The sequence below is a fragment of the Pseudorca crassidens genome, chromosome 10 (genome assembly GCF_039906515.1).
Source record: "Pseudorca crassidens isolate mPseCra1 chromosome 10, mPseCra1.hap1, whole genome shotgun sequence".
Taxonomy (NCBI): Eukaryota; Metazoa; Chordata; class Mammalia; order Artiodactyla; family Delphinidae; genus Pseudorca; species Pseudorca crassidens.
The window spans coordinates 46,242,287-46,267,366 of NC_090305.1; the positions used below are offsets into that span (position 1 = coordinate 46,242,287).

Genomic DNA, 25,080 nt, shown 5'->3' on the forward strand with positions numbered 1-25,080 from the left:
CACCCTCTCCAATCAGCGTTGGGCGGAGGCGGGACGCGCCCTGTGCCCTCCTCTCCTGTTCAGGCTGCTGGTACGAGGCGGGCTGGGCGCGAGCGAGGGACTGAGGCAGGACGGGTCGGGAGGCGCGGGGCCGCGTAGCCCGACGGCGGGGGCGGGCGCGGCGCGGGACCGGAGAGGGCGCCAGACCCCGAGCCGCGGCGGCGGGAGGCGGGAAGCGGGAGGCGGGAGGCGGGAGGCGGGAGGCGGGAGGCGGGAGGCGGGCGAGCAGGGTGCCGGCGACCTACGTCCGAGCGCGCGGAGCCCTGCGCCTGGCCGGGGTCGGTCCGAAGTCCGCGCTATGAAAGAGGAGAAATACTTGCCTGAGCTGATGGCAGAAAAAGATAGCCTGGATCCATCTTTTGTGCACGCCTCGCGCCTGCTAGCCGAAGGTAGGACTTGCTCCCCAGGTGGAAACAGACAGCTGGCCCCTGTCACCGCGGCGGGGTTCGGGGAGCGGAGTTGGGGAGGACGCCCGTCTCCTTCGCGGAGACTGTCCCCTAAGGTGCTCGACCCAGAGCTGCGGACAGAGCAGGTCCTCGGGCGGCGGATGCTCCCTCCCTCCCTCCCTCCGCAGCTGAATTTGGGGAGCCCGGAGCTGCGAGATCTGTGGCGGTGGAGACGTGCCCTGTTAGGATCTTTGATGGAGAGAAGTGAGGAGCTACGCGGTCCACGGGGATATTTTCACTCCGCAGAGGGAAGGGAAATCAATTTCGAGTGAATGGTGATGAATGTAGTGTTTTAACAGCTTCTTAGCTACAAATCAGTCTTTCTTTCTTCCTTTCTTTCTTTCTTTCTTTCTTTCTTTTCTTTCTCTTCTGCTTGGGAAGCGATTTTGATGTTCTTTAGTCTAATTACAGTCTTTCCTATGGAAAGTCAGAATTAACCTAGATTAAATTCTGCGTGTTCTTCAATGTTTGTGAACGTGGAAGAGGCTAAAGTGCTTATCAGTTTATTTGAAGTGTGATGATTGCGTGCTCTGGGAGATGCTGATCTCTGGGAACGCTCCACAATTGATCAACTGTTTTACCAAGTGTGCATTTTCTTTTGTGTACCTGTAATGTTAAAAGAGATTTCATTCCCAGAGGAACAGAAATGTCGTCTTTTGCGTTCTTTTGAAAGGTCGTTTAAACACACACACACACACACACACACACACACACACACACACGAACATGAACTTTTGTATGACAGAAATATTAACCAAATTACTTCATTTATCTTGAAATAATGCCGTCTAACTGCTAAAGGTACTCAAGATATCTGTAGCAGTCTACACCTGTCTTTTTAAAAACAACTCCAGATTTTTTTTTCTTGATGAATGCCTCATTAATAATAAACTGCTTCATCATCAAATTGACTACAGTGCAGTTTTGTAGCTTAGGTTCTTATGAACTTACCTATGGTAAAACTAAAAGTTAAAACTTTCTCTTCCTCAGCCCTTAAGCATTAAAGGAAATGTTTTCTTTTTCAAGATTTAGTTGTACATAGAAGGAAAAATTCTAATCCTCCATGTATGAGTCAAATAGTCATTAGGTTTATTTAAATGTTTTGTTGATGGATTATTATTTACAACAATAAAGTGTCAGGTGTTTTTTCTATTTTGTATACTAAGTAATTAAGAAAAGCTTTATAATCGAAATATTGAATGTGTGAAACAACTAAACTGTTTTTCAAGGAACAAGTTTGGTTTTATGGAGGATTTAGGACAGAAAATGCAATCATGCTTACTACTTTCTTGGTTACTGTATGAAAAGAAATAAATAGAACCTAAAGTTGAAAATGAAAGTCAATTAAAAAATTAAACTCTCCCTCTACTCTATTAAAAAATAAAGATAACTACATAAAAATAATAGAAATATTGTAAATTAATGGGTAAATGATTAAGATTGTTCAAAATGATTAAAAATGCAGTTAAAAGTCTTCTTAAATCATTTACTTCAATATATTTTCCAGAAGTGTCTTCATTTAGCTGATAATGCTTTAAAATGGAAAAAAGTTACAAATTGATCATTTTCTCAGACCTGCTAATTGGACTTCTTTTGGGGACAGCAGACTTGATTAATTCATCAGTCATTAATGAGAGTTAGCGTACTGAAAACTGCCAAACTACAGCAATGCGTGTGAGGAGCCCTAAATAGAGAGTGCAAGTATTTCTGCCGCTGATAAAACAGTCAGAGAAGGCTGTGCACCTGGTTCCTTAACATTTTATTTTTCTCAGGAACTTCGTTTCTTGATACTTAGGAACATGTTCCTATGTACTTTGTAATTTAATTTTTTCCCAGTAGGGGGAAGCATGTTCTGCTTTTGTGAAGAATTAGGAGGAAAAAGCTCCTAAATAGAGAGAAAAACATCTAAGTAAGAAACAGAGAGAGGTGTCCAAATTTCAGAGGAAACATAATGAGGAAAAGAGGATGGAGGAGGTGATGATAATAATCTTGAGTATATAAAGAGATAGGCCAAAAGAGACACAAGACTTAAATTCTCTAATTGTACCTGAGGCTCTTTATGTGTGCTTATTGAAGAGTGTCCTTTTGAATCTCTAATAAACCTTAACATACATTTTACATTATAGATCTGTCATTATCTTTTCAAAGGCCATCTGCCTAGATTCTTAAGTCTTGTTTCGGATATCTATAGGAGAGTGTTGTTGAGATAATTTTATTTCTCATCCCTGGAAATGTACTGATTGAAGGCAGCGGCTATAAATAAACCTGACACAGATGTTCATTTGGAAAGAAGGTGCTCAGTGAAGTACATTTCAGCCAGCACTGTGCAGACCGTCTCAAGACTGAGTGAGTAATAAAAATGATCCAGATGATTCAGTTCTTCGGAATGATTTTCTGGAAGCTAATACATACAAGGGCAGTGATGTAAACCAATGAGCTTTCACAGTGATTTATTTTGATTTTTTGATTGGTGGTAGATGCAAATCAGTGCTCAATTGTGACTACTTCACTTAGAATAGAAGGCCATAGGGTTAAAAGTGCTAGTTTGTTGGTTATTTTGTTATTTTTGTTGTAGTTTGTTATTTCACTTGTTCCTGCTGTGTACTTTCAGTAGGAATGATTCTGAGAAAGTTAAAGGAAGAGCCCAAACATTTTATGTATTGTGTTGTTACTTAGAAAAATCTTGAATAATATGGTTTGAATAGTATAATATGTTTGAGCAGTTAAAAGAATTTTCTTCTGTGATGATAATATTGTTTAATTACCTATTTGTATGGAAGGTGCTTTGGAGTATGATAAAACAGCAAATTCAGCATGATTCTTGAAGTTCCACTCAGCCTCTGAATTTGCTTGCCAGATGAAATTAGACGAGGTTATTTATATCTGTGATACTGCTGGGAAGTGCACTAAACTGTGAATCCAGATACCTGGATTTTAATTCCACTTTTGCCTAAACTGAATCTTGTAAATTTCCCTTCCCTGAACCAGTCTCTCAAATTGAGGAGTTGGACTAGATTTCTTTGTAATTCTAATGAAGTCTGGGACTACTGCTGGTGCAAAGGAGTGGTGTTTGTGTATTCAGAATACCAAAATCAGTGGCTAAATATTTTGGAAGCTTTTTTCATTCCTTCTTAGTTTAATGATTAATAATACATTTATTGCATTATAATGCAATTTGAAGCATAAACATTATTTTGGGTACTGGGGACAGATTTACATTTACTGAACCATTCTCAAGGCTTGGGAGCTAAAAATGTATATGCATGGAAATATTCTTGTTTGCAGTAAAGCCTGCCTGTCTGCTGACAGACATAGATCTGTTCAAATTTATAGATTCAGTTATGGCAATTCCATACCTTTAGGAGGATTAATAAATTCTTGTCCAATTGAGAGTGTTTTGAGTTCTCTGGCTGGCAAGATTTCCTAACCTGAATTATTCACAAATATTGGTAGGTTCATCATTGTTTTGGTTGACTCATCATATGATGAAGTCAAATATTGCCAAATATCCCAACAGTTCAAGTGATTTTTAAAAAACTCTGGGTGCTTTTTTCAAATTTTGGTGAAAAGCTTGCCCTTCCATCTAGAATTGGCCTGTTTGCAGGTGTGGATGAATGAGAGGAACATGGATTAATAATTTATCACAAATGCTGACTTGTAGTGATTCAACTACATTTAGATTTTCAGTAAGGATCATTTTTAAACTCAGAATGTGTTCCTTGAAATATTTTCCATAAAACATGGTGAGTTCTTAAGTTAAAGAAAGGTATTGGTATAATTTCTAAAACCAACTTCTGATAAAAAATAGTATTCATGTGACTTTTCCTTTGATTGATGTAATCTCTTTTCTCTCCCAATAAATTTGGGATAACCTTATTTATGTTTCTTAAATAAAAATAAAAATTGGCAAAAAAAAACTAAGTTAAAGGTATCTTTGATCTGCAGTTAAAACACATTTATCATATAGTGGAGAAATTCTGCTTTAGCAAACAAAACACTTGGGATGGAGTGTTGACACCCCTGCCAACTGTGAAATAAAGGATATTTCATTTATTTCCTTTCTGATTCTCAGTTTCTTCACCTGTAAAACAGCAAAACGAATATCCACCAGCCAGAGTTCTTTTAATGTTAAAAAATGCTGTTTGTGACTATGTAAGCTGTATTTTAAAATAGGAATATTTGTACAACTAAAACAAAAACATAAGCAGAAATTCTACAAATATAAGATGATGTGTTTAAGGTTTTCCTTAATGTTTTAATGGCATTGTGGACTTGACCTCAACTTGAAGCTTGATTTTGTAATAAAATGAGCACTGTCTTAACTCTCTGAATCACTGCTGAGTGAAATTTGAACTCATACACCAAATTATGAAATAGATTATCTTATAAAAGATGATTCCAACGAGAGATTTTAAAATATCGTGTTCCCTCCATCAGTGGTCGCTTGCCCGTGTCTGACTTGAGCCTGGTTAGCCCAGGACCTGGATCTCTCGAGGCTCATTCTGCACCTGCTTGGCCTCCTCATCAGGCCACATGTTCATCACTCTGGGCAGCTGGCTGCATTCTCCTTTTCCTCAAGGGAAGTGGATTTCTGTCTTCCGAAGTTCTTCAGCCTCCTACCACTTAAAAAATTTCATACTCCTTTCATTCCCAGAAGGTGAAATTAATTTTTTTGTTCAAGGCTGACTTGTTCACAGCATCCTTAATCCCAGCACCCATCATCCCCTCCAGGTCTGGCCTATTATATCCTTTCTTCAGTAGTTCCAACGTCTTCATCCCCAGCTTTCCTTGGAGCAGCCTATAAACATGATTCAATCGGAATCACTTAAAAAAAATAGAATACTTGTTTCACTTGCTGAAAGTAATAAAAATAACCTCTCTTGACAATTTTTCTCCTTTGTTTCCTTCAAGTTTCTGATGACATGAGTCCATACAGCTGCTTACTTTCTCAGTTTACCTTTCACAGGTCCTCCATCTCGCTGCAGTCCTCATCATTGTCTTGAAACCAGAGGCTCCAGTGAGAATCATCTAATTGCCCAATCCAGTAAAATGTGTCTGACCTCTCATCAGGGCACTTGGCTGCACTTTCCACTATTGTTCTTCTCCCAATTTCTTGGCTTCTCCCTTGGTTTACAAGCACTACACACTGTTGGTTTTTCTCTTCTGTCTCTCTTACCAGGGCTCACCATCCTCCCTCTCTCTCCTCCCCACCCCAACACACACACCCTGTCAAGAGTGGTTCATTCAAGATCAGAGTGTGACCATGTCACACCTTTAAATGCTATTGTCATAGGCAGGCCATCTCTGACAGCAGGCCAGCAGAGGGAGGGGATGCTGCCTGCCTGGATGCTTCTGGGGCAGGGAGAGTCCAGGCTTCCCCAGGTGCCTAGGGGAGGGAGGGAGCCCCTTTTTGCTGTTCCCGTGTGGTCTTTAGTGACACCGAGAGGGGTGGGGAGGAATTCCAGCAGGAGTGAAAGATTCTCTGACACCCCCGGCTTGGACGGGGAAGGATGCATTGGTCCTGCTCCTGGGGGTGGACATCCGGGTCTCCACGTAGCCTCTGTCCCCACTGCTGGTGGTACGGAAGTGCTGTTGCCTATTCAGTCCCCCTGCCTCCCCCCAGAGAGAAGGAGTGCCCCTTCACAGTGGAGGGAGGCTGGACGCCCAGCCTCCCTATTTAATTTTTCTTGATGGGGGTGAGCCTGAGACACCGGTTTTTGGGTTTTGTTTTGTTTTCTGTGTTGTTTGGCTGGGGAAGGATGTTTGTTGTCTAAAAGTTTTCTGTCTTGCAAGGTTGCCCTCTTTCTAGTCCTGTGGCCGGAGAGAGCAGGCTTTGCTTGAGCCTTTTTTTGGTCTCCTTCTGTTAATGTTCCTGGGTTTCCAACCTTTCCAGCTGCCACTTTGGCATATATGAAACACAAGAAAAACTAGCAAAACCACTGCCTGAGTCACATGGTACCCAGCCAGCCTGCCTTCTTCCTGCCCCCTTCTGCAAAGTCTTCTGTGTTTATTTTATATATAATATCCAGTCTCCATTCATTTGTGTTTTAATTTATTTCTTTATAAGATTTTCTTTTGAAGGCAGGTTCAGTCTTGTACATTAATATTTCATTAATTATGTAAGAATGAGCATGACCAGGATAAATCCATCTGGATAATGAACACAATATCTGATCAAAATTTTTGGTTTCTATTAAGTATACAATCTAGATTGGAGCTCTGTGTTCTCATGGCAGCTGCAGAAGGAGGGAAGTTTTAGAGATGGTTTTTAGAAACCCTTGGAGATGACTCTAGTATCACCAGCCTTTCCTATGTCCTTATTTTTTGAACATTTGATTTGATCCCTTTTCTTGTCTGAATACAGATTATAAGAAATGTAGCTTAATCGGAATTATATCCTGACACCAGTTGGTTCTTTAAAGCTATAAACAGTGTAAGGCTTAATATATTAATAGATTGTAATATGATCCTTTTCTTACAGAAATGGTGAATTTCAGTAAAATAAGTATGATATAGAAATATATATTTTTTAAAAATAATAGAGTACTGGTTAATAGCTGATCTCCCAAAGGAATGTTAGCAGATACCCGTGTTATATGACTTCTTCATTTTCTCCAGAGGAGAGTTCTGAAATAACCGCATGTTTTATTTGTCAAAAAGTTGAGAAGTCACAGCCAAGTATCTTGTTGCACAAATATTTTTAACTGTTTTGGGAAGCAAATCATTTGTAGCGTATCCTCCATTGCTTACCTTACCCTCAGGAGCACTACTTCCAAAAAATTTTTGCGGTAGAGAGAGAGAATAAACATTCAAGAACACCTGAATGACAAAGTTTTCGGTCCTTTACTATAGATGAACTTGTAGTTTAGCTACAGTTTGGGGGATGAGTTCTGTGGGGCAAGGACTCAGTGATCCTTGACTATGTGATTGCATGTGCCCTTGAATGTGAGTTGGTAACACCGGTCCTCAGTATGTGTTATTGGTATATGAAGAGGTATCAGATGTTTAATTTATTAGTTTTTAACAGTATACATAAGATATAAATAACAGTGCATGGTAAGAGCTGCTGGGGTTTACAGACTGCTGGTGTCACAGAGATTCCAAGGAGGTCACCGTGATTGTAGTTCTTCATTCTCGTGGTCACTCTGTCAGCATTGGTGAGGAGATACTCCTTGTCACGCAGTGTACTGGATGCTGACACACCTACCACAATGCATCCACTCGCCAATCCTATGAGATAGTTACTAGCATTACCCTGTTTTACAAATGAGAAAAATTAAGAATTAGAGAAGTTAATTTATCTCAGATCACACAGCAAATAAATTATAAAGCTGAAACCCAGGCTTTCTTACCCAGAGACAGGTGTACTGGTTACAGCATCCTGTCTCCCGTGGGAGACACTGCTTCAGGCAGGCTTTGCAGGAAGTTCAGATATTAACATGCAAAGTACTTTGAGGAGATCAGCGTGGTGGTCATCATTCACTTCTTAAATATGTTCCTGAATGCAAGTATTGGATGAATTCTTCCCCAGTGTCTTTAAATAAGTATAGTATATAAAAGGCAAATACATTTATAAATGGGAAATTTACCTTAGTACAGAATTGGGTTAAGGATTATCAAGGGAGCCTACATTTTCAGTGTCTTACATTGACTGTTGTTTCTGAGGGAGTTTAGTTGTGAGATGGTAAAGAGCAGGAGAACACTTTTTTTTCTTTTCTTGGATCCAAAAGAGGGATTGGAGACCTTTGTGTGATTTGCTGAGACTTTTTCTTTCCATGTTTTTTTTTTAAGAGAACTGCTTATATTTGCCAAATTCTTCTAGGAAGGAAGAACAACCATAGGTCCTCTCTTGTGTCTTGAGGGAGTGTCAGTTTTGTTTATAATTTGGGAGTTGAGCAGAGTTCACATGTGGTCAGAAACTGAGAACCCATTTCACCAGCATGGCCTGATACAAATGTTATCTATAGGTAATGAGGCTTTAGGATTTAATTACTTTGAAACAGATTGGTCTGTGTTATTACACTTTTATCAGGAATGGCACAATTGATGTCCATTTCCTTCAAAACATTGAAGATTAGATTTTACCTTCTAATAGAAAAGCAGAATGAACATGTTTTCTCTCGAGTATAGCTATTTTTAGCAGGTTCATTGTATGTCAGAAAATGATAGACCCTGATGCAACTCAGGAGACAGAGCCTCGGTGACGGAAACTCAGTAGAGGCTGAAGGAGAAGAAATCTGTACATTTTGAGAAGAAAGGGATGACTAGAGTAATAGCTACTTTTCTTGAACATATACTGTGGGTCATGTCCTTACATTATATCCAAAAAGGCAGGTAATATTGTCCTTATATTATGGGAAAGATAAAGATTCAGATTAGAGGATAGCCTAATCCATTTGGATTTTTTAAGTAATAAATCAGAGGTTAAGTAAATGTCTAACTATAATGTGAAAGTCTCAAAAAGCAACCATTAAACATTGAAACACTAAACAGTATTGCAGAATATGACTGGTTTAAGGAAATACCAAGATCTTGCTTTGAAAAACTTTTAGGAGAGTTAAATATCTGTTACTAGAGAATTTGTTTCCTTTAAAATAATTTCCTTTAGGAAATTTAAGGAATTTGATTTTTAGAAATTTGATTTACATGTAGCAATATACTCATTGTATAAAAGAAGACTATAAAATGAAAACAGTAACATGAATACATAACAGAATACAGTTCTTACTGTATATTTAGGCATGTAAATGTGAGTGTTAAATTAAGTATCATCCATATCTCCATATAGTCTGTTTTTCTTCTTAGAAGCCAAAAACTAGAAGCTGCCTTTTAATCCATCTAAGATCTGGTGCAAGAGGGGGCCTTTAAGGAATTCTGTGAAGATGAAAGTCATTTGATGTGCTGAGGCAGATGGCAATTTGTTATATGCAGTTGTTTTCGAATGGACTTCATGAGGATAGATGACTCTGTAGTAAGCTAGTATTCTGAAATTAGTGAAAGATTGGAAATTATATCATATCCATATAAGGAAAATCTGGTAGAAGAAAGAATTATGATAATTAAAAGCCATTTAATGGAATTAGATGAGATGATAAGTATTTGGAATGAAGTACAATAAGCCAAATGGTTTCTCTTTGAGTAAAATGAGCAGACTGTGTGTGTGTGTGTGTGTGTGTGTGTGTGTGTGTGTGTGTGTAAGCATATACAAAACAGGTGATAAATGAGAAACAGTACAGACTTGGTCCAATTGGTTGCTATTATCTGTATTCTGTATTACTATCTGAGACCTGCTTTTAGGTGGAGGAGAGGACAGAGTTACAGGCAATTAAATACGCAATCTCCATAGGATCTGAGAAGTGCAATGACAAGGCAAATAGATGATGCTTTAGGAGCCCACAGAGATCATGGGCGGCCTCAGTGGGAAGGGCCATGTTAGTTGAGATCTAACACAGAAGTAGGATATGGTGGAGATTCAGTGAAGAAGGAGTTATAATATGGGAGAATGATACATAGATACAGCGAACATCTCCAAAGCCTGAAAAGAAAGAGAACATTTTTTTGAATAGGTAGAAGTTAGGTGTGACATTATGATTTACAAAAATATATATATATTTGATCATCTTACCTGTTTCTGGCCAGAGCTCCTAAAACTCTTGGAATTTCCTAAGTGAAGAGAGATGTAAAGGTGTCTTTTGTAATGTAAATAAGGTGACTTTTTGAAAAGCCCCTAGGTAACTTAAAGATAGGGGCTGGTTGCCAGGGAACCCAACTGGTAATCAGAGGGTGGGAACTTTCAGTCCTACCTCTCCTTCCCACCCCCCAGACCTTTGGGGAGAGGGGCTAGAGCTTGAATCAGTTGCCAGTCACCAGTGATTTAATCAATCATGCCTATGTAATGAAACCTTGATAATAACATAGAAGGACTGGATTCAGATTTCTTCCAGATTGGTAGCACATGGAGATCTGGGGAGAATGCTGAGCTCCGAAAAGGCTTGGAAGCTCTGCGCTCTTTTCCACACCTGCTCTGTGCATCTCTTCCACCTGGCTGTTCCTGAGTGTATCACTCTGTAATAAACAGATGTTCTAGTAAGTAAGATGCTTCTCTGAGTTCTGTGAGCTTCTCTAGCAAATTAATTGTCCCCAAGGAGAGGGGGGACCCTGGAAACCTCTGGTTTACAACCAGTAGGTTAGAAGTACAGGTAACAGCCTGGACTTGCAACTGTCATCTGAAGCACAAGAAAGGGGTCGTTGGAAATGGGTCCAGGAACCAAACAGATTAAATATGCTTGGAAAATACAGTAAAAGAGAAAGCATGTAGAAAAGTGGGTCTAAAGAGAGTGGTTTATCACACATGTCTTGTAAACTACGTTAAGAAGTTTGGACTTGTCGACTGTAAAAACTGCACAGTCTAAAAGAACATTTATATAAAGTTGAAGAAAGAAGTGATTTATGATGATAGAAATCAGAATAGTGGTTGCCAAAGGAATGCAGAGTCATGGTAAAGCTGTATAAGGAGAGTCTCTGGGCTGATGGAAATGTTCTCTATTCTTGTCAAGAGCCCTGCATATACAGCCTATACAGTTATCACAACTCATCAAATTGTAAACCTAAAAACTGCATTTCACTATTCATAAGATTTGCCTCAATTATTTTTTTAAAAAAAAGTGGAGTAAAGAAAAGAATCTTCATTGATTTCTGCTGTTGGATAAATACTGCAGGTAAACTTGCAGAGGATTACGAGATGATTGATGATTGATCCGTGGTATAGTTGACAAGAGCCTGTATCATAGATGAGGAAGCAAAGGCTCAAACAGATTTAGAAATTGGCCCAGAGTCACAAAGCAGCCAAATGGCAGATCTAGGATTCAAACACTAGTGTTTTGACATCACCTACTGTGTTCTTTCTATTATAACAGTAGCTCTCAAATAATTTTTATCACATTCCAGGGTAAGAAATACCACATACACACACACACACACACACACACACACACACACACACACACACACACAAATAAATGTTTCATGAAGTAATGCTTAACCTTAAAATAAATAAAGTTTTGCATATGCAAATGTCTTCTTTCAGATCCAACATAGTTAATATTTCCTCCAGTGCCAAAACAAATCTTGGAAAGATAATACATACATCTTTTCACACTATAATGTCACTTAGTGCGGAGAAATGCTCATAATACAAGCTTAAAGGATCTAAATGTCCAGCACATTCTGGTGCCAATCTCATGCTCACTGTGGATCACTGATCAGAATGGAGGCAGTAAATTTCTACATTGACTGTAGAATCACAAACTCATGGGGAAAATGTATCAAGAAGGTGTCAGTGGTCAACAAAGTCACATGTGACCACAAGTCCTAAGAACCCTCAAAGAAAAAAGTAGGTGCATACGATAGATGCGGGATTAGGAAAGACTCAGAAGCTCAAAGAGTATGCACTCTTCCTCCTTCTTAAGTTCAACATAGTCTTGAAAGTTATCCATGTTCCTACATTTATCAATAGTTTATTTTTCCTTGCTGAGTAATGTTCCATTGTATCAATATCTCACAATTTGATTATCCAGTCTCTTGTGAATGGGCATGTGGGCTGTTTTCAGGGATAGCTTATTATGCTTATTATGAATAGGTTGCTATGAATGTTCATGTGCAAGATTTTTGTGGACATGCATTCTCTTTACATAAAACAGAATTGCTGGGTCTTAGAATGTGTGTGTATGTGTATATATGGTAAACCTTATTTATATTATATGGGATTGCAAAATAATTTCCTAAAGTGGTTGCACTGTTTTATCTCTCACCAACATTGTATGAAAACTCTGGTTGTTCTACTTGCTTGCCAGTACCTGAAGTTCTCAGTCTTAACAACAGCTATTCTAGTATTTCAAGTGGTAACTTATTGTAGTTTTTGTTTGTTTGTTTGTTTGAATCTTTTTAAAATTTTATTTTTTATTGAGGTATAGTTGATTTACAATGTTGTGTTAGTTTCTGATGTACAGCAAAGTGATTCAGTTATTTTTATATGTTTTTTTGATTTTTTTTCTATTATAGGTTATTACAAGATACTGAGTATAGTTACCTGCGCTATACAATAGGTCCTTGTTGGTTATCTATTTCATACATAGTAGTGTGTATATGTTAATCCCAAACTCCTATTTTATCCCCCCCTTTCCCCTTTTAATATTCAATTCCTTGATGATTAATGATGTTGAACATGTTTTCAAATACTTTTTGGCCATTTGTATCTGTTATCTTACTTGAAACAATTGGTTAGAATGTTGACGAACTTTTAATTGGATTGTTGGTCTTTTTATTGTTGGTGGAGTAATTTGTATATTCTGGATTTGCATCCTTTGTGAAATATACATACTGCAAATATTTTCTCCCAATATGCGGCTTGGCTTTTAATTTTCTTAAGTGTCTTTTGAAGAGCAGAAGTTAATTTTTTTCTGAAGTCTAATTCATTGTTTTTTTTTTCTTATACTTTAGTGTTGTGTCCTCCCTAGGAAATCTTTGCCTACCTCAAAGTCACAAAGGGTCTTCTCAATATTTTTTTCTAGAGGCTTTATGGTTTTAGCTTTTAAGTATAGGTTTATGACACATCTAGAGGTAATTTTTGTATATGGTGTCAAGATAGGGTCAAAGTTCTTATTTTTTTTTAAGATTTAAATATTCAGTATCATTTACTGAAAATATATACTTTTTGCTCATTATCACGTTTAAAGTGTTAAAAGACATAGTATAGTGTTTAAGCACATAAAATATAGATAAATAAAGATCATAGTGTCTAAGTATATGTGAACTGTCTGCAATATTGTCCCTCAGTATGTTTGTTCCAATACGAAGGGAACAATGGCTGCCTTAGAATGATTAAGCATGACATGTTTTTGGACTGTGCTTTAAAATTATATATAGCTATATGAATTTTTTGCCATTTCCTCAGAATTTAGAACATAATCTTTTAAGAACATTATGAATACACTTTCTTACTGTAACTGAGGAGGAGACTAGCCATCCCAGAGGCCTTGAAGTTTACTGACTATGACAAGGATAGCATTCTTTCAATAAAGAAGTAAGGTACTTGCTGCTACTCAGCAGTAGTGATATCTAGTAAAATTTGAACTATTGCCCTGTCCTCACTAGCAAAGTAAGTTCTAGAATCACAAAATAGTGCATAAAGTAGATGCATGAAACATTTTATTTAAAAAAAAGACCATATAATTTTAGATAGTAGGTTATATGCTTTTTCTATTTTTTCAGGTAAAAAATATATTGTACAGAAACAATACACTGTACAGAATTGACAAATCTACCCTGGGTAAAATAGGTACACCTGCAGATGAACAACTGGGACCAACATCTCCATCCACAGTGATAGCCCATTGATACCTCTTGATCATCAGTGGCATATTAAGAGATAGCATTGCAATTACCCTGAAATGTGACATAGTTTTGAAAACTGCCCGAGGGCATAAGTGACTGCTGACTTTAGATTAATCCCTAAAGCACAGGTACCATACCACTATGACTTCGTAAACACGCAGGTGCCCATCGTTTCAACACTAATAGCCAAAAAGATTTAACAATGATCCAGACTGACACAGTACATCAGTGCTGGATTCTGACAAGGTAATTCTTGGGGGAGTGTGTTTATACAGGCAGGAAGGCTACTCCCTGAAGGAAGATGGTTGTGTTCTGGGTTTTAGAAATAGGGATGTAGTGGGCAATTTCTGTTTGGATCTGGACAAGAAGTAAAATGAATTTACATGCCATAAAGTGAGATAGCCTTGTGAATTACTGAAGTCTGTTCCTGTGGGGGTATTTAAAACCTCCTATAGAAAATTGAAAAAAGGAAAAATAACTATTTTGTTTTTCTCAAAAGATATATGTTGATACTTCCTTGGAAATGGAAGTTTGGATTAGATGATTTATGAATATCAATTTTATCTCATTTTAAAAATTTCATAGTATTGGACAATAATTCTTTATTTACCATAAAGGAAAACTGCTTTTGAAATTTGTCTGAACATGAAATGTTAGAGTGTATGATTTATGTTAAATAATAGTTTATAGATATATTTAAACCCCTGAAAGAAATGTCTTTTTTATATATGTATCAGACTTTCACAGTATTAGTTTTAAGATCCACATTAGGTGAATAAGGAGAGAAAAAAAGTCTCTGAAGTGTCTGATGTTTACTGTTAGTAGCTCATTTTGACCACTTCCAATTAGAAATGAAAAAATAAGTACAACTTTCTTAGATGCAATTCACTTTCTAGTTCCTGATGACTGATATCATATAACTGATGTTTCACAGGATTCTCTAAGTTTGTTTTGACCCATATTCTCTTAAACCCTGACCCGCTTCTTCAGGGCACTGAATTACTCACCCTTGTTCACTTGGCTGCTGCCAAAGGGATCAGAGCAGCCTCCCAACTTTTTCTGGTGAGAAATTGGCATTAAAGGAAAGAGGTCACCCAGTTTGGGTTGGTTCCTGATACAGGGGGAAAGTAGACTCTGGGGTTCTAAGTCTGTTCTTCAGAACAAAACAGATACACAGACTGAGGCCATTCCAAGGAGGTCTTTCCAGGGCCCCAGCTAACCTAACTTCCTTGAGAAGCCCCAGGATTTTTCCAAGATATACACTTTTCTGATAATTATTTAAGGTGGCTCTGATTGTTTTATGTTATTTGCAACCAAAATAACTTTGACTAAGAGAAAACAGAACTGATCTTAGGATAATAGCAATCCTTATTTTTTCCTCCCTCCCTCCCTCCCTCCCTCCCTCCCTCCCTTCCTTCCTTCCTTCATTCCTTCCTTCCTTCCTTCTTTCCTCCCTCCCTTCCTTTCTTATACAGCAGGTTCTTATTAGTTATCTATTTTATACATATTAGTGTATGTATGTCAATCCAATCTCCAAATTCATCCCACCACCATCACCCCCGCACCCCACGCTTCCCCCTTTGGTGTCCATACATTTGTTATCTACATCTGTGTCTCTGTTTTTGCCTTGTAAACTGGTTCATCTGTACCATTTTTCTAGATTCCACATATATGTGTTAATATACGATATTTGTTTATCTCTTTCTGACTTACTTCACTCTGTATGAAAGTCTCTAGGTCCATCAACGTCTCTATAGATGACCCAATTTCGTTCCTTTTTATGGCTGAGTAATATTCCATTGTATATATGTACCACATCTTCTTTATCCATTTGTCTGTCAGTGGGCATTTAGGTTACTTCCATGACCTGGCTATTGTAAATAGTGCTGCAATGAACATTGGGGTGCATGACTCTTTTTTTTTTAATTTAACCTTACTTCCTATTTTAGAAAATATATTTTTTACACATAATTTAAGCAAAATGATGTAAGCAAGCATAAAAATCAGTGTGAGTTCACTATTTTGTTGAACAAGTAGGGTGCACAGAAAATAATGAGAAAAGAACCTGAAACTTTTCTATCACTCTCCATTTATCTTATTCTGCAAGATGAATTTTTCCGTCTTTCTAGAAGAAAACTAGGATGCATTCTATATTCTTCTGATGATTATCAAATAATAAAAGAGATTTTTAGGTACTTCTAGTCATAAAGACAACTTGAGTTCAATAATTAACATGCATCTTTATTCTGGCTTGTTGTTTTCAACTCCTTAGTTGATGCCTAGATATCTGGAGGTACACCTCTAGGTGCTTTCTATTGAGGTTTCTCATCCCCTTAGCAAGCTGTCTTGAAGAGCTCTGTGCACCCCATGCTAGCTCCCTACAGTTCATAGCTCTTACCTGGTACATGGGGTATGTGTTCTAAGCATCCTTTGCTCTGACAAACCGTGGGATATGGGACCAGTCCTAACCCAGCCACCTCTCCTTCTTTCGTAGCTGGTTCATTTATAAAGCATTCACATTTTTAAATCATATTAGTTCAGAGGAAGACCCTAGTTCACTATATCTTCCAAGTTCAAGGGAACATGGGGATTTGACCCCTAGATCCCTGACAAAGGGAAGAAATTGTGCCAGGTACCAATACATTTTCCAGCTGTTATCTATTTCAAGGTTTGTCTTAACTTGATAGAACCACTTTTACCAACGGGTCCCTTCCCTAAACAGCCTGCATTAGCCAGTTATAAAAATGCAGCTATTTTGAGCCTCTGCAGGACACCTCTGACAAGCCATGTTGTTACAGAGCTCTTGATGGGACTGACTGAGGGTTTGCAGGGCCTTCATTTCAGGATAACTTCTTCCCAGTCCTTCTTCATTTCCCTTTTCCACAAGAGTTATCCCTAACGAATATCCTGTAAACGAAACTCCATCAGGGAATCTATTACCAAGCAACCAAACCTGAGAAGTTCTGTGTGATGGTTTTACATTCATTTTGGATTTTATTGATAGCATCTATTGTTTTGAGGATCCAGATAAAATTGATACTAAGATGCTTTTCATTACTGCTGTGTGTGTGTGTACACATATATATGTATATACATACACATCACTGAAATGTTCAAAAATTCTGTGCACTCATTTCTTGGATGGAACATAATTAAACTTATCACACCAAGTCCCCAATTTATCTGACTACTGAGCTCATGGTCACTTGCATTTAGCCCTATGTGGCACTAAATCCTTTGTACTGTATTTGCATATTTAATTTTTTTCATTTTTCCTCATAGACTGCGTGATGAATGATCAGTTATTTGCTTACAGTATGTGTTCAATAAAATATTTAGAGTAAATGAATAACAAATATAATATAATTACTACATAAGCTATTATTATGCCTTGTTAACATTAGCTTTTCCTAAAAACAGCAGATTATATACTATGAACATGAACTTTATAATTTTAATTTTATAATAAAAGCCTACACAACACAATAACGATACAATAATTTGATCATGTAATTTTATCACAACTAGTTTAATAGTACATCTTCATTAACACAATTTCCTTCTTTGAACATTAACATTACCTACAATTAGCTACATTTATATTTCAAGAGATATTATGACTTTTGTAAATAATTTGTAAATAATCTAATTACTCTATCAGTATTACTTTGGATTAATATTTAATGTTTTCCCTAAAAATTTCTAACCTTTAAATTAGCTTTATTTTGTTTTCAGAAAAGCATACACAACAAATTCTCATGATATTCATTAGGATAGGCTAAACTGATATAAAAATGACTCAAAAGTATAATGGCTTAACACAAAATTAGTTTATTTCTTATTCACATAACCATTCAAGGTTTTGATTTTTTTTTTAAGACTTGAGGATGACTCTTTTCCAATCATTCAATCAAAACCCAGTCATTCCTTTGGGGACTCCAACAGCACCATAGGGTGTTGCCATGGAGGGTGCCTTGTTGAGACTGGCTCACCACACCCAGGTTCTAGCAGGGAAAAAAGTGAAAGATAATAACTAGGAAGGAGACGTTTTCTCTTTAAAGTCCTAGACCAGGAACACAACAAAGATCACTTTTGCTCATATTTCATTGTTAGGAATTTAATTATATGGCCATCCCTAAACTGCAGTAGGGCTGGAAAGCATAGTCTGTTGCTGAACCAAGAAGAAGTGTAAGAACAGATACCTCTACTACCAACAATCTTAGTGCTTTATAAAGTATATTTCAGAAAAGTTCAAACATTGATAAAAGTAAGGAATGTAGCATAATAAACTTTAATGTATACAGTTTGAAAACATACAGCATTGTGTCAATCTTATGTAATTTAGTCTCTATCCACTTTTTAAACACAGATCTAACATTTCTTTTCACCCATAATACTTCTGTATCTGTCTCTAATCTTTCATGGACTTCCTTTTGAATATATCATTACTATGTAATTTCTCTCAAAAAATAATAATTTAATTATCAGCAACTAATAACAAACCCATATTTAAGTTTATCTGACTGGGGAGACCAACTTTGGATATAGACTGTGAAATGGGGGGTTGTTGCAGAAATTAACTAGTGATTGAGAAATGGTCACTTTGTGGCCACTTATAGAAGTTTATATATACTTTTGTATCTTGTATTCTTGCAAAGACAGACTAGCAGCATTCAGTAAACTGATGTTAAGATTCTTACAGGGAAACTATAAGAAAAGCAGGTTCCCAGGTTCTAATTCTGGATATTTGCTTCTGTAAGTCTACGTTGAGATCTAGGAATAATTAATTCTAACAAGTGTATGACTTTTTGAATTAAGGTTTTCTCTGGGTATATGCCCAGTAGTGGGATTGGTGGGTCATACTGTAGTTCTATTTTTAGTTTTTTAAGGAACTTCCATACTGTTTTCCATAGTAGCTGTATCAATTTACATTCCTACCAACAGTGCAAGAGGGTTCCTTTTCTCCACACCCTCTCCAGCATTTGTTGTTTTTAGATTTTCTGATGATGCCCATTCTAATTGGTGTGACGTGATACCTCATTGTAGTTTTGATTTGCATTTCTCTAATAATTAGTGATGATGAACAGCTTTTCATATGCCTCTTGGCCATCTGTATGTCTTCTTTGGAAAAATGTATATTTAAGTCTTCTGCCCATTTTTGGATTGGGTTTTTCGTTTCTTTAATATTGAGCTGCATGAGCTGTTTATGTATTTTGGAGATTAATCCTTTGTCCATTGATTCATTTGCAAATATGTTCTCCCATTCTGAGGGTTGTCTTTTCATCTTGTTTATAGTTTCCTTTGATGTGCAAAAGCTTTTAAGTTTCATTAGGTCCCATTTGTTTATTTTTGTTTTGATTTCCATTTCTCGAGGAGGTGGATCAAAAAAGATCTTGCTGTGATTTATGTCCAACAGTGTTCTTCCTATGTTTTCCTCTAAGAGTTTTATAGTGACCGGTGTTATATTTAGGTCTTTAATTCATTTTGAGTTTACTTTTGTGTATGGTGTTAGGGAGTGTTCTAATTTCATTCTTTTACATATAGCTGTCCAGTTATCCCAGCACCACTTATTGATGAGACTGTCTTTTCTCCATGGTATATCTTTGCCACGTTTGTCATAGGTTAGTTGACCATAGGTGTGTGGGTTTATCTCTGAGCTTTCTATCCTGTTCCATTTATCTATATTTCTGTTTTTGTGCCAGTACAATATTGTCTTGATCACTGTAGCTTTGTAATATAGTCTGAAGTCATGGAGTCTTATTCCTCCAGCTCCGTTTTTTTTCCCTCAAGATTGTTTTGGCTATTCAGGGTCTTTTTGGTCTCCATACAAATTTTAAGATTTTTTGTTCTAATTCTGTAAAAAATGCCATTGGTAGTGTGATAGGGATTGCACTGAATCTGTAGATTGCTTTGGGTACTATAGTCATTTTCACAGTATTGAATCTTGCAATCCAAGAACATGGTATATCTCTCCATCTGTTTGTGTCATCTTTGATTTCTTTTATCAGTGTCTTATAGTTTTCTGAGTACAGGTCTTTTGCCTCCTTAGGTAGGTTTATTCCTAGGTATTTTATTCTTTTTGATGCAGTGGTAAATGGGATTGTTTCTTGAATTTCTCTTTCTGAGCTTTCATTGTTAGTGTATAAAAATGCACCAGATTTCTGTGTATTAATTTTGTATCCTGCAACTTTACCAAATTCATTGATGAGCTCTAGTAGTTTTCTGGTAGCATCTTTAGGCTTTTCTGTATACAATAGCATGTCATCTGCAAACAGTGACAGTTTAACTTCTTCTTTTCCAATTTGGATTCCTTTTACTTATTTTTCTTCTCTAATTGCCATATCTAGGACTTCCAAAATTATGTTGAATAAAAGTGGCAAGAGTGGACATCCTTGTCTTTTTCCTGATCCTACAGGAAGTGCTTTCAGCTTTTCACCAGTATGAGTATGATGTTAGCTGTAGGTTTGTTTTATATGGCCTTTATTGTGTTAAGGTAGGTTCCCTCTATGTCTACTTTCTGGAGAGTTTTTATCATAAATAGGTGGTGAATTTTATCAAAAGCTTTTTCTGGAGCTATTGAGATGATTATATGGTTTTTATTTTTCAATTTATTGATGTGGTGTATCACACTAATTGATTTGTAGATATTGAAAAATCCTTGCATCCTTGGGATAAATCCCACTTGATCATGGTGTATGGTCCTTTTAATGTATCGTTGGATTCGGATTGCTAGTATTTTGTTGAGGATTTTTGCGTGAATATTTGTCAGTGATATTGGCCTGTAATTTCTTTTTTTGTGTGGTATCTTTGTCTGGTTTTGGTGTCTGGTGTTGGTGGCCTCATAGAATGAATTTGGGAGGTTTCCTTCCTCTACAAATTTTTTGAACAATTTCAGAAGAATAGGTGTTAGCTCTTCTCTAGATATTTAATAGAATTCACCTGTGAAGCCATTGGGTCCTGGACTTCTGTTTGTTGGAAGTTTTTTAATCACAGGTTCAATTTCGGTGCTTGTGATTGGTCTGTTCATATTTTCTATTTCTTCCTGGTTCAGTCTTTGGATATTGTATCTTTCTAACAATCTGTCCATTTCTTCCAGGGCATCCATTTGATTGGCATACAGTTGCTTGTACTAGCCGCTTATGGTCCTTTGTATTTCTGTGCTGTCAGTTGTTACTTTTCCTTTTTCATTTCTAATTCCACTGATTTGAGTCTTCTCCCTTTTTTTCTTGATGAGTTTGGCTAATGGTTTATCAATTTTGTTTATCTTCCTAAAGAACCAGCTTTTAGTTTTATTGATCTTTGCTATTGTTTCCTTCATTTCTTTTTTTGTGTGTGTATGTTGATTAGCTCTTTTTTATTTTTTTAACATCTTTATTGGAGTATAATTGCTTTACAATGGTGTGTTAGTTTCTGCTTTATAACAAAGTGAATCAGTTATACATATACATATGTTACCATGTCTCTTTCCTCTTGTGTCTCCCTCCCTCCCACCCTCCCTATCTCACCCCTCTAGGTAGTTACACACCACCGAGCTGATCTCCCTGTGCTATGCAGCTGCTTCCCACTAGCTATCTATTTTACATTTGGTAGTGTATATATGTCCATGCCACTCTGGCACTTTGTCACAGCTTACCCTTCCCCCTCCCCATATCCTCAAGTCCATTCTCTAGCAGGTCTGTGTCTTTATTCCCATCTTACCCCTAGGTTCTTCAGGAACTTTTTTTTTTCCCTTAGATTCCATATATATGTGTTAGCATACGGTATTTGTTTTTCTCTTTCTGACTTACTTCACTCTGTATGACAGACTCGAGGTCCATCCACCTCACTACAAAAATCTCAGTTTCGTTTCTTTTTATGGCTGAGTAATATTCCATTGTATATACGTGTCACATCTTCTTTATCCATTCATCTGTTGATGGACACTTAGGTTGCTTCCATGTCCTGGCTATTGTAAATAGAGCTTCAGTGAACATATTGGTACATGACACTTTTGGAATTATCGTTTGCTTAAGGTATATGCCCAGTAGTGGGATTGCAGGTTGTATGGTAGTTCTATTTGTAGTTGTTTAAGGAACCTCCATACTGTTCTCCATAGTGGCTCTATCAATTTACACTCCCACCAACAGTGCAAGAGTGTTTCCTTTTCTCTATACCCTCTCCAGCATTTATTGTTTCCAGATTTTTTGATGATGGCCATTCTGACCAGTGTGAGATGATATCGCATTGGAGTTTTGATTTGCATTTCTCCAATGATTAATGATGTTGAGCATTCCTTCATGTGTTTCTTGGCAATCTGTATCTCTTCTTTGGAGAAATGTCTATTAAGGTCTTCTGCCCATTTTCGAATTGGGTTGTTTGTTTTTTTTTATTGAGCTGCTTGAGCTGCTTGTAAATTTTGGAGATCAATCCTTTGTCAGTTGTTTCATTTGCAAATAATTTCTCCTATTCTGAGGGTTGTCTTTTTGTCTTGTTTATGGTTTCCATTGCTGTGCAAAAGCTTTGAAGTTTCATTAGGTCCCATCTGTTCATATTTGTTTTTATTTCCATTTCTCTAGGACGTGGGTCAAAAAGGATCTTGCTGTGATTTATGTCATAGAGTGTTCTGCCTATGTTTTCCTCTAAGAGTTTGATAGTTTCTGGACTTACATTTAGGTCTTTAATCCACTTTGAGCTTATTTTTGTGTATGGTGTTAGGGAGTGATCTAATCTCATACTTTTACATGTACCTCTCCAGTTTTCCCAGAACCACTTATTGAAGAGGATGTCTTTTCTCCACTGTATATTCTTGCCTCCTTTATCAAAAATAAGGTGACCATAGGTGCGTGGGTTTATCTCTGGGCTTTCTATCCTGTTCCATTGATGTATATTTCTGTTTTTGTGCCAGTATCATACTGTCTTGATTACTGTAGCTTTGTAGTATAGTCTGAAGTCAGGGAGCCTGATTCCTCCAGCTCTATTTTTTGTTCTCAAGATTGCTTTGGCTATTAGGGGTCTTTTGTGTTTCCATACAAATTGTGACATTTTTTTGTTCTAGTTCTGTGAAAAATGCCAGTGGTAGTTTGATAGGGATTGCATTGAATCTGTAGATTGCTTTGAGTACTATAGTCATTTTCACAATGTTGATTCTTCCAGTCCAAGAATATCGTATATCTCTCCATCTCTTTGTATCATCTTTAATTTTTTTCATCAGTGTCTTATAATTTTCTGCATACAGGTCTTTTGTCCCTTAGGTAGGTTTATTCCTAGATATTTTATTCTTTTTCTTGCAGTGGTAAATGGGAGTGTTTTCTTAATTTCACTTTCATATTTTTCATCATTAGTATATAAGTATGCCAGAGATTTCTGTGCATTAATTTTGTATCCTGTTTTTTACCAAATTCATTGATTAGCTCTAGTAGTTTTCTGGTAGCATCTTTAGGATTCTCTATGTAGAGTATGATGTCATCTGCAAACGGTGACAGCTTTACTTCTTTTCCAATTTGGATCCCTTTTATTTATTTTTCTTCTCTGATTGTTGTGGCAAAAACTTCCAAAACTATGTTGAATAAGAGTGGTGAGAGTGGGCAACCTTGTCTTGTTCCTGATCTTAGTGGAAATGGTTTCAGTTTTTCACTATTGAGGTCGATGTTGGCTATGGGTTTGTCATATATGGCCATTATTATGTTGAGGAAATTTCCCTCTATGCCTACTTTCTGCAGGGTTTTTATCATAAATGGGTGTTGAATTTTGTCGAAATCTTTCTCTGCATCTGTTGAGATGATCATACGGTTTTTCTCCTTCAGTTTGTTAATATGGTGTATCACGTTGATTGATTTGCGTATATTGAAGAATCCTTGCATTCCTGGAATAAACCCCACTTGATCATGGTGTATGATCCTTTTAATGTGCTGTTGGATTCTCTTTGCTAGTATTTTGTTGAGGATTTTTGCATCTATGTTCATCAGTTATATTGGCTTGTAGTTTTCTTTCTTTGTGACATCTTTGTCTGGTTTTGGTATCAGCTTGATGGTGGCCTCGTAGAATGAGTTTGGGAGTGTTCCTCCCTGTGCTATATTTTGGAAGAGTTTGAGAAGGATAGGTGTTAGCTCTTCTCTAAATGTTTGATAGAATTCAACTGTGAAGCCGTCTGGTCCTGGGCCTTTGTTTGTTGGAAGTTTTTTTTTTTTTTTTTTTTTTTGCGGTACGCAGGCCTCTCACTGTTGTGGTCTCTGCCGTTGCAGAGCACAGGCTCTGGATGTGCAGGCTCAGTGGCCATGGCTCACGGGCCCAGCCACTCTGCGGCTTGTGGGATCTTCCCGGACCGGAGCACAAACCCGTGTCCCCTGCATCCGCATGCTGTGTCTCTACCACTGTGCCACCAGGGAAGACCTTGTTGGAAGATTTTTAATCACAGTTTCAATTTCAGTGCTTGTGATTGGCCTGTTCATATTTTCTATTTCTTCCTGGTTCAATCCCGGCATGTTGTGCATTTCTAAGAATTTGTCCATTTCTTCCAGGTTGTCCATTTTATTGGCATAGAGTTGCTTGTAGTAATCTCTCATGATCCTTTGTACTTCTGCAGAGTCAGTTGTTACTTCTTCTTTTTCGTTTCTAATTCTATTGATTTGAGTCTTCTTCCTTCTTTTCTTGATGCGTCTGGCTAATGGTTTATCAATTTTGTTTATCTTTTCAAAGAACCAGCTTTTAATTTTATTGATCTTTGCTATCGCTTCCTTCATTTCTTTTTCATTTATTTCTGATCTGATCTTTATGATTTCTTTCCTTCTGCTAAGTTTGGAGTTTTTTTTTCTCTTATTGCTTTAGGTGCAAGGTTAAGTTGTTTATTTGAGATGTTTCCTGTTTCTTAAGGTAGGATTGTATTGCTATGAACTTCCTCTTAGAACTGCTTTTGCTGCATCCCATAGGTTTTGCATCATTGTGTCTCCATTGTCATTTGTTTCTAGGTATTTTTTGATTTCCTCTTTGAGTTTTTCAGTGATCACCTTGTCATTAAGTAGTGTATTGTTTAGCTTCCATGTGTTTGTATTTTTTACAGATCTTTTCCTGTAATTGATATCTAGTCTCATAGTGTTGTGGTCGGAAAAGATACTTGATACAATTTCAATTTTCTTAAATTTACCATGGCTAGATTTGTGACCCAAGATATGATCTGTCCTGGAGAATGTTCCATGGGCACTTGAGAAAAATGTGTATTCTGGTTTTT

At 37.1% G+C, this 25,080-nt stretch overlaps 1 protein-coding gene across 4 annotated transcripts in view; it reads left to right on the top strand.

Annotated features, from left to right (window-relative positions):
* Positions 1 to 255: 255 nt before the first annotated feature.
* KHDRBS2 (KH RNA binding domain containing, signal transduction associated 2) overlaps positions 256 to 25,080 on the top strand; it is a 739,251-nt gene continuing 714,426 nt past the window's right edge. For all 4 annotated transcript variants that reach the window (XR_010946892.1, XM_067753529.1, XM_067753530.1 and 1 more), the window contains exon 1: positions 256 to 428. Coding sequence is in view for 3 of the 4 variants with exons in the window: in XM_067753529.1 (XP_067609630.1) it covers positions 338 to 428 (91 nt within the window). In the remaining variant the exon portion in view is untranslated. The remainder of the gene's footprint in view (positions 429 to 25,080) is intronic.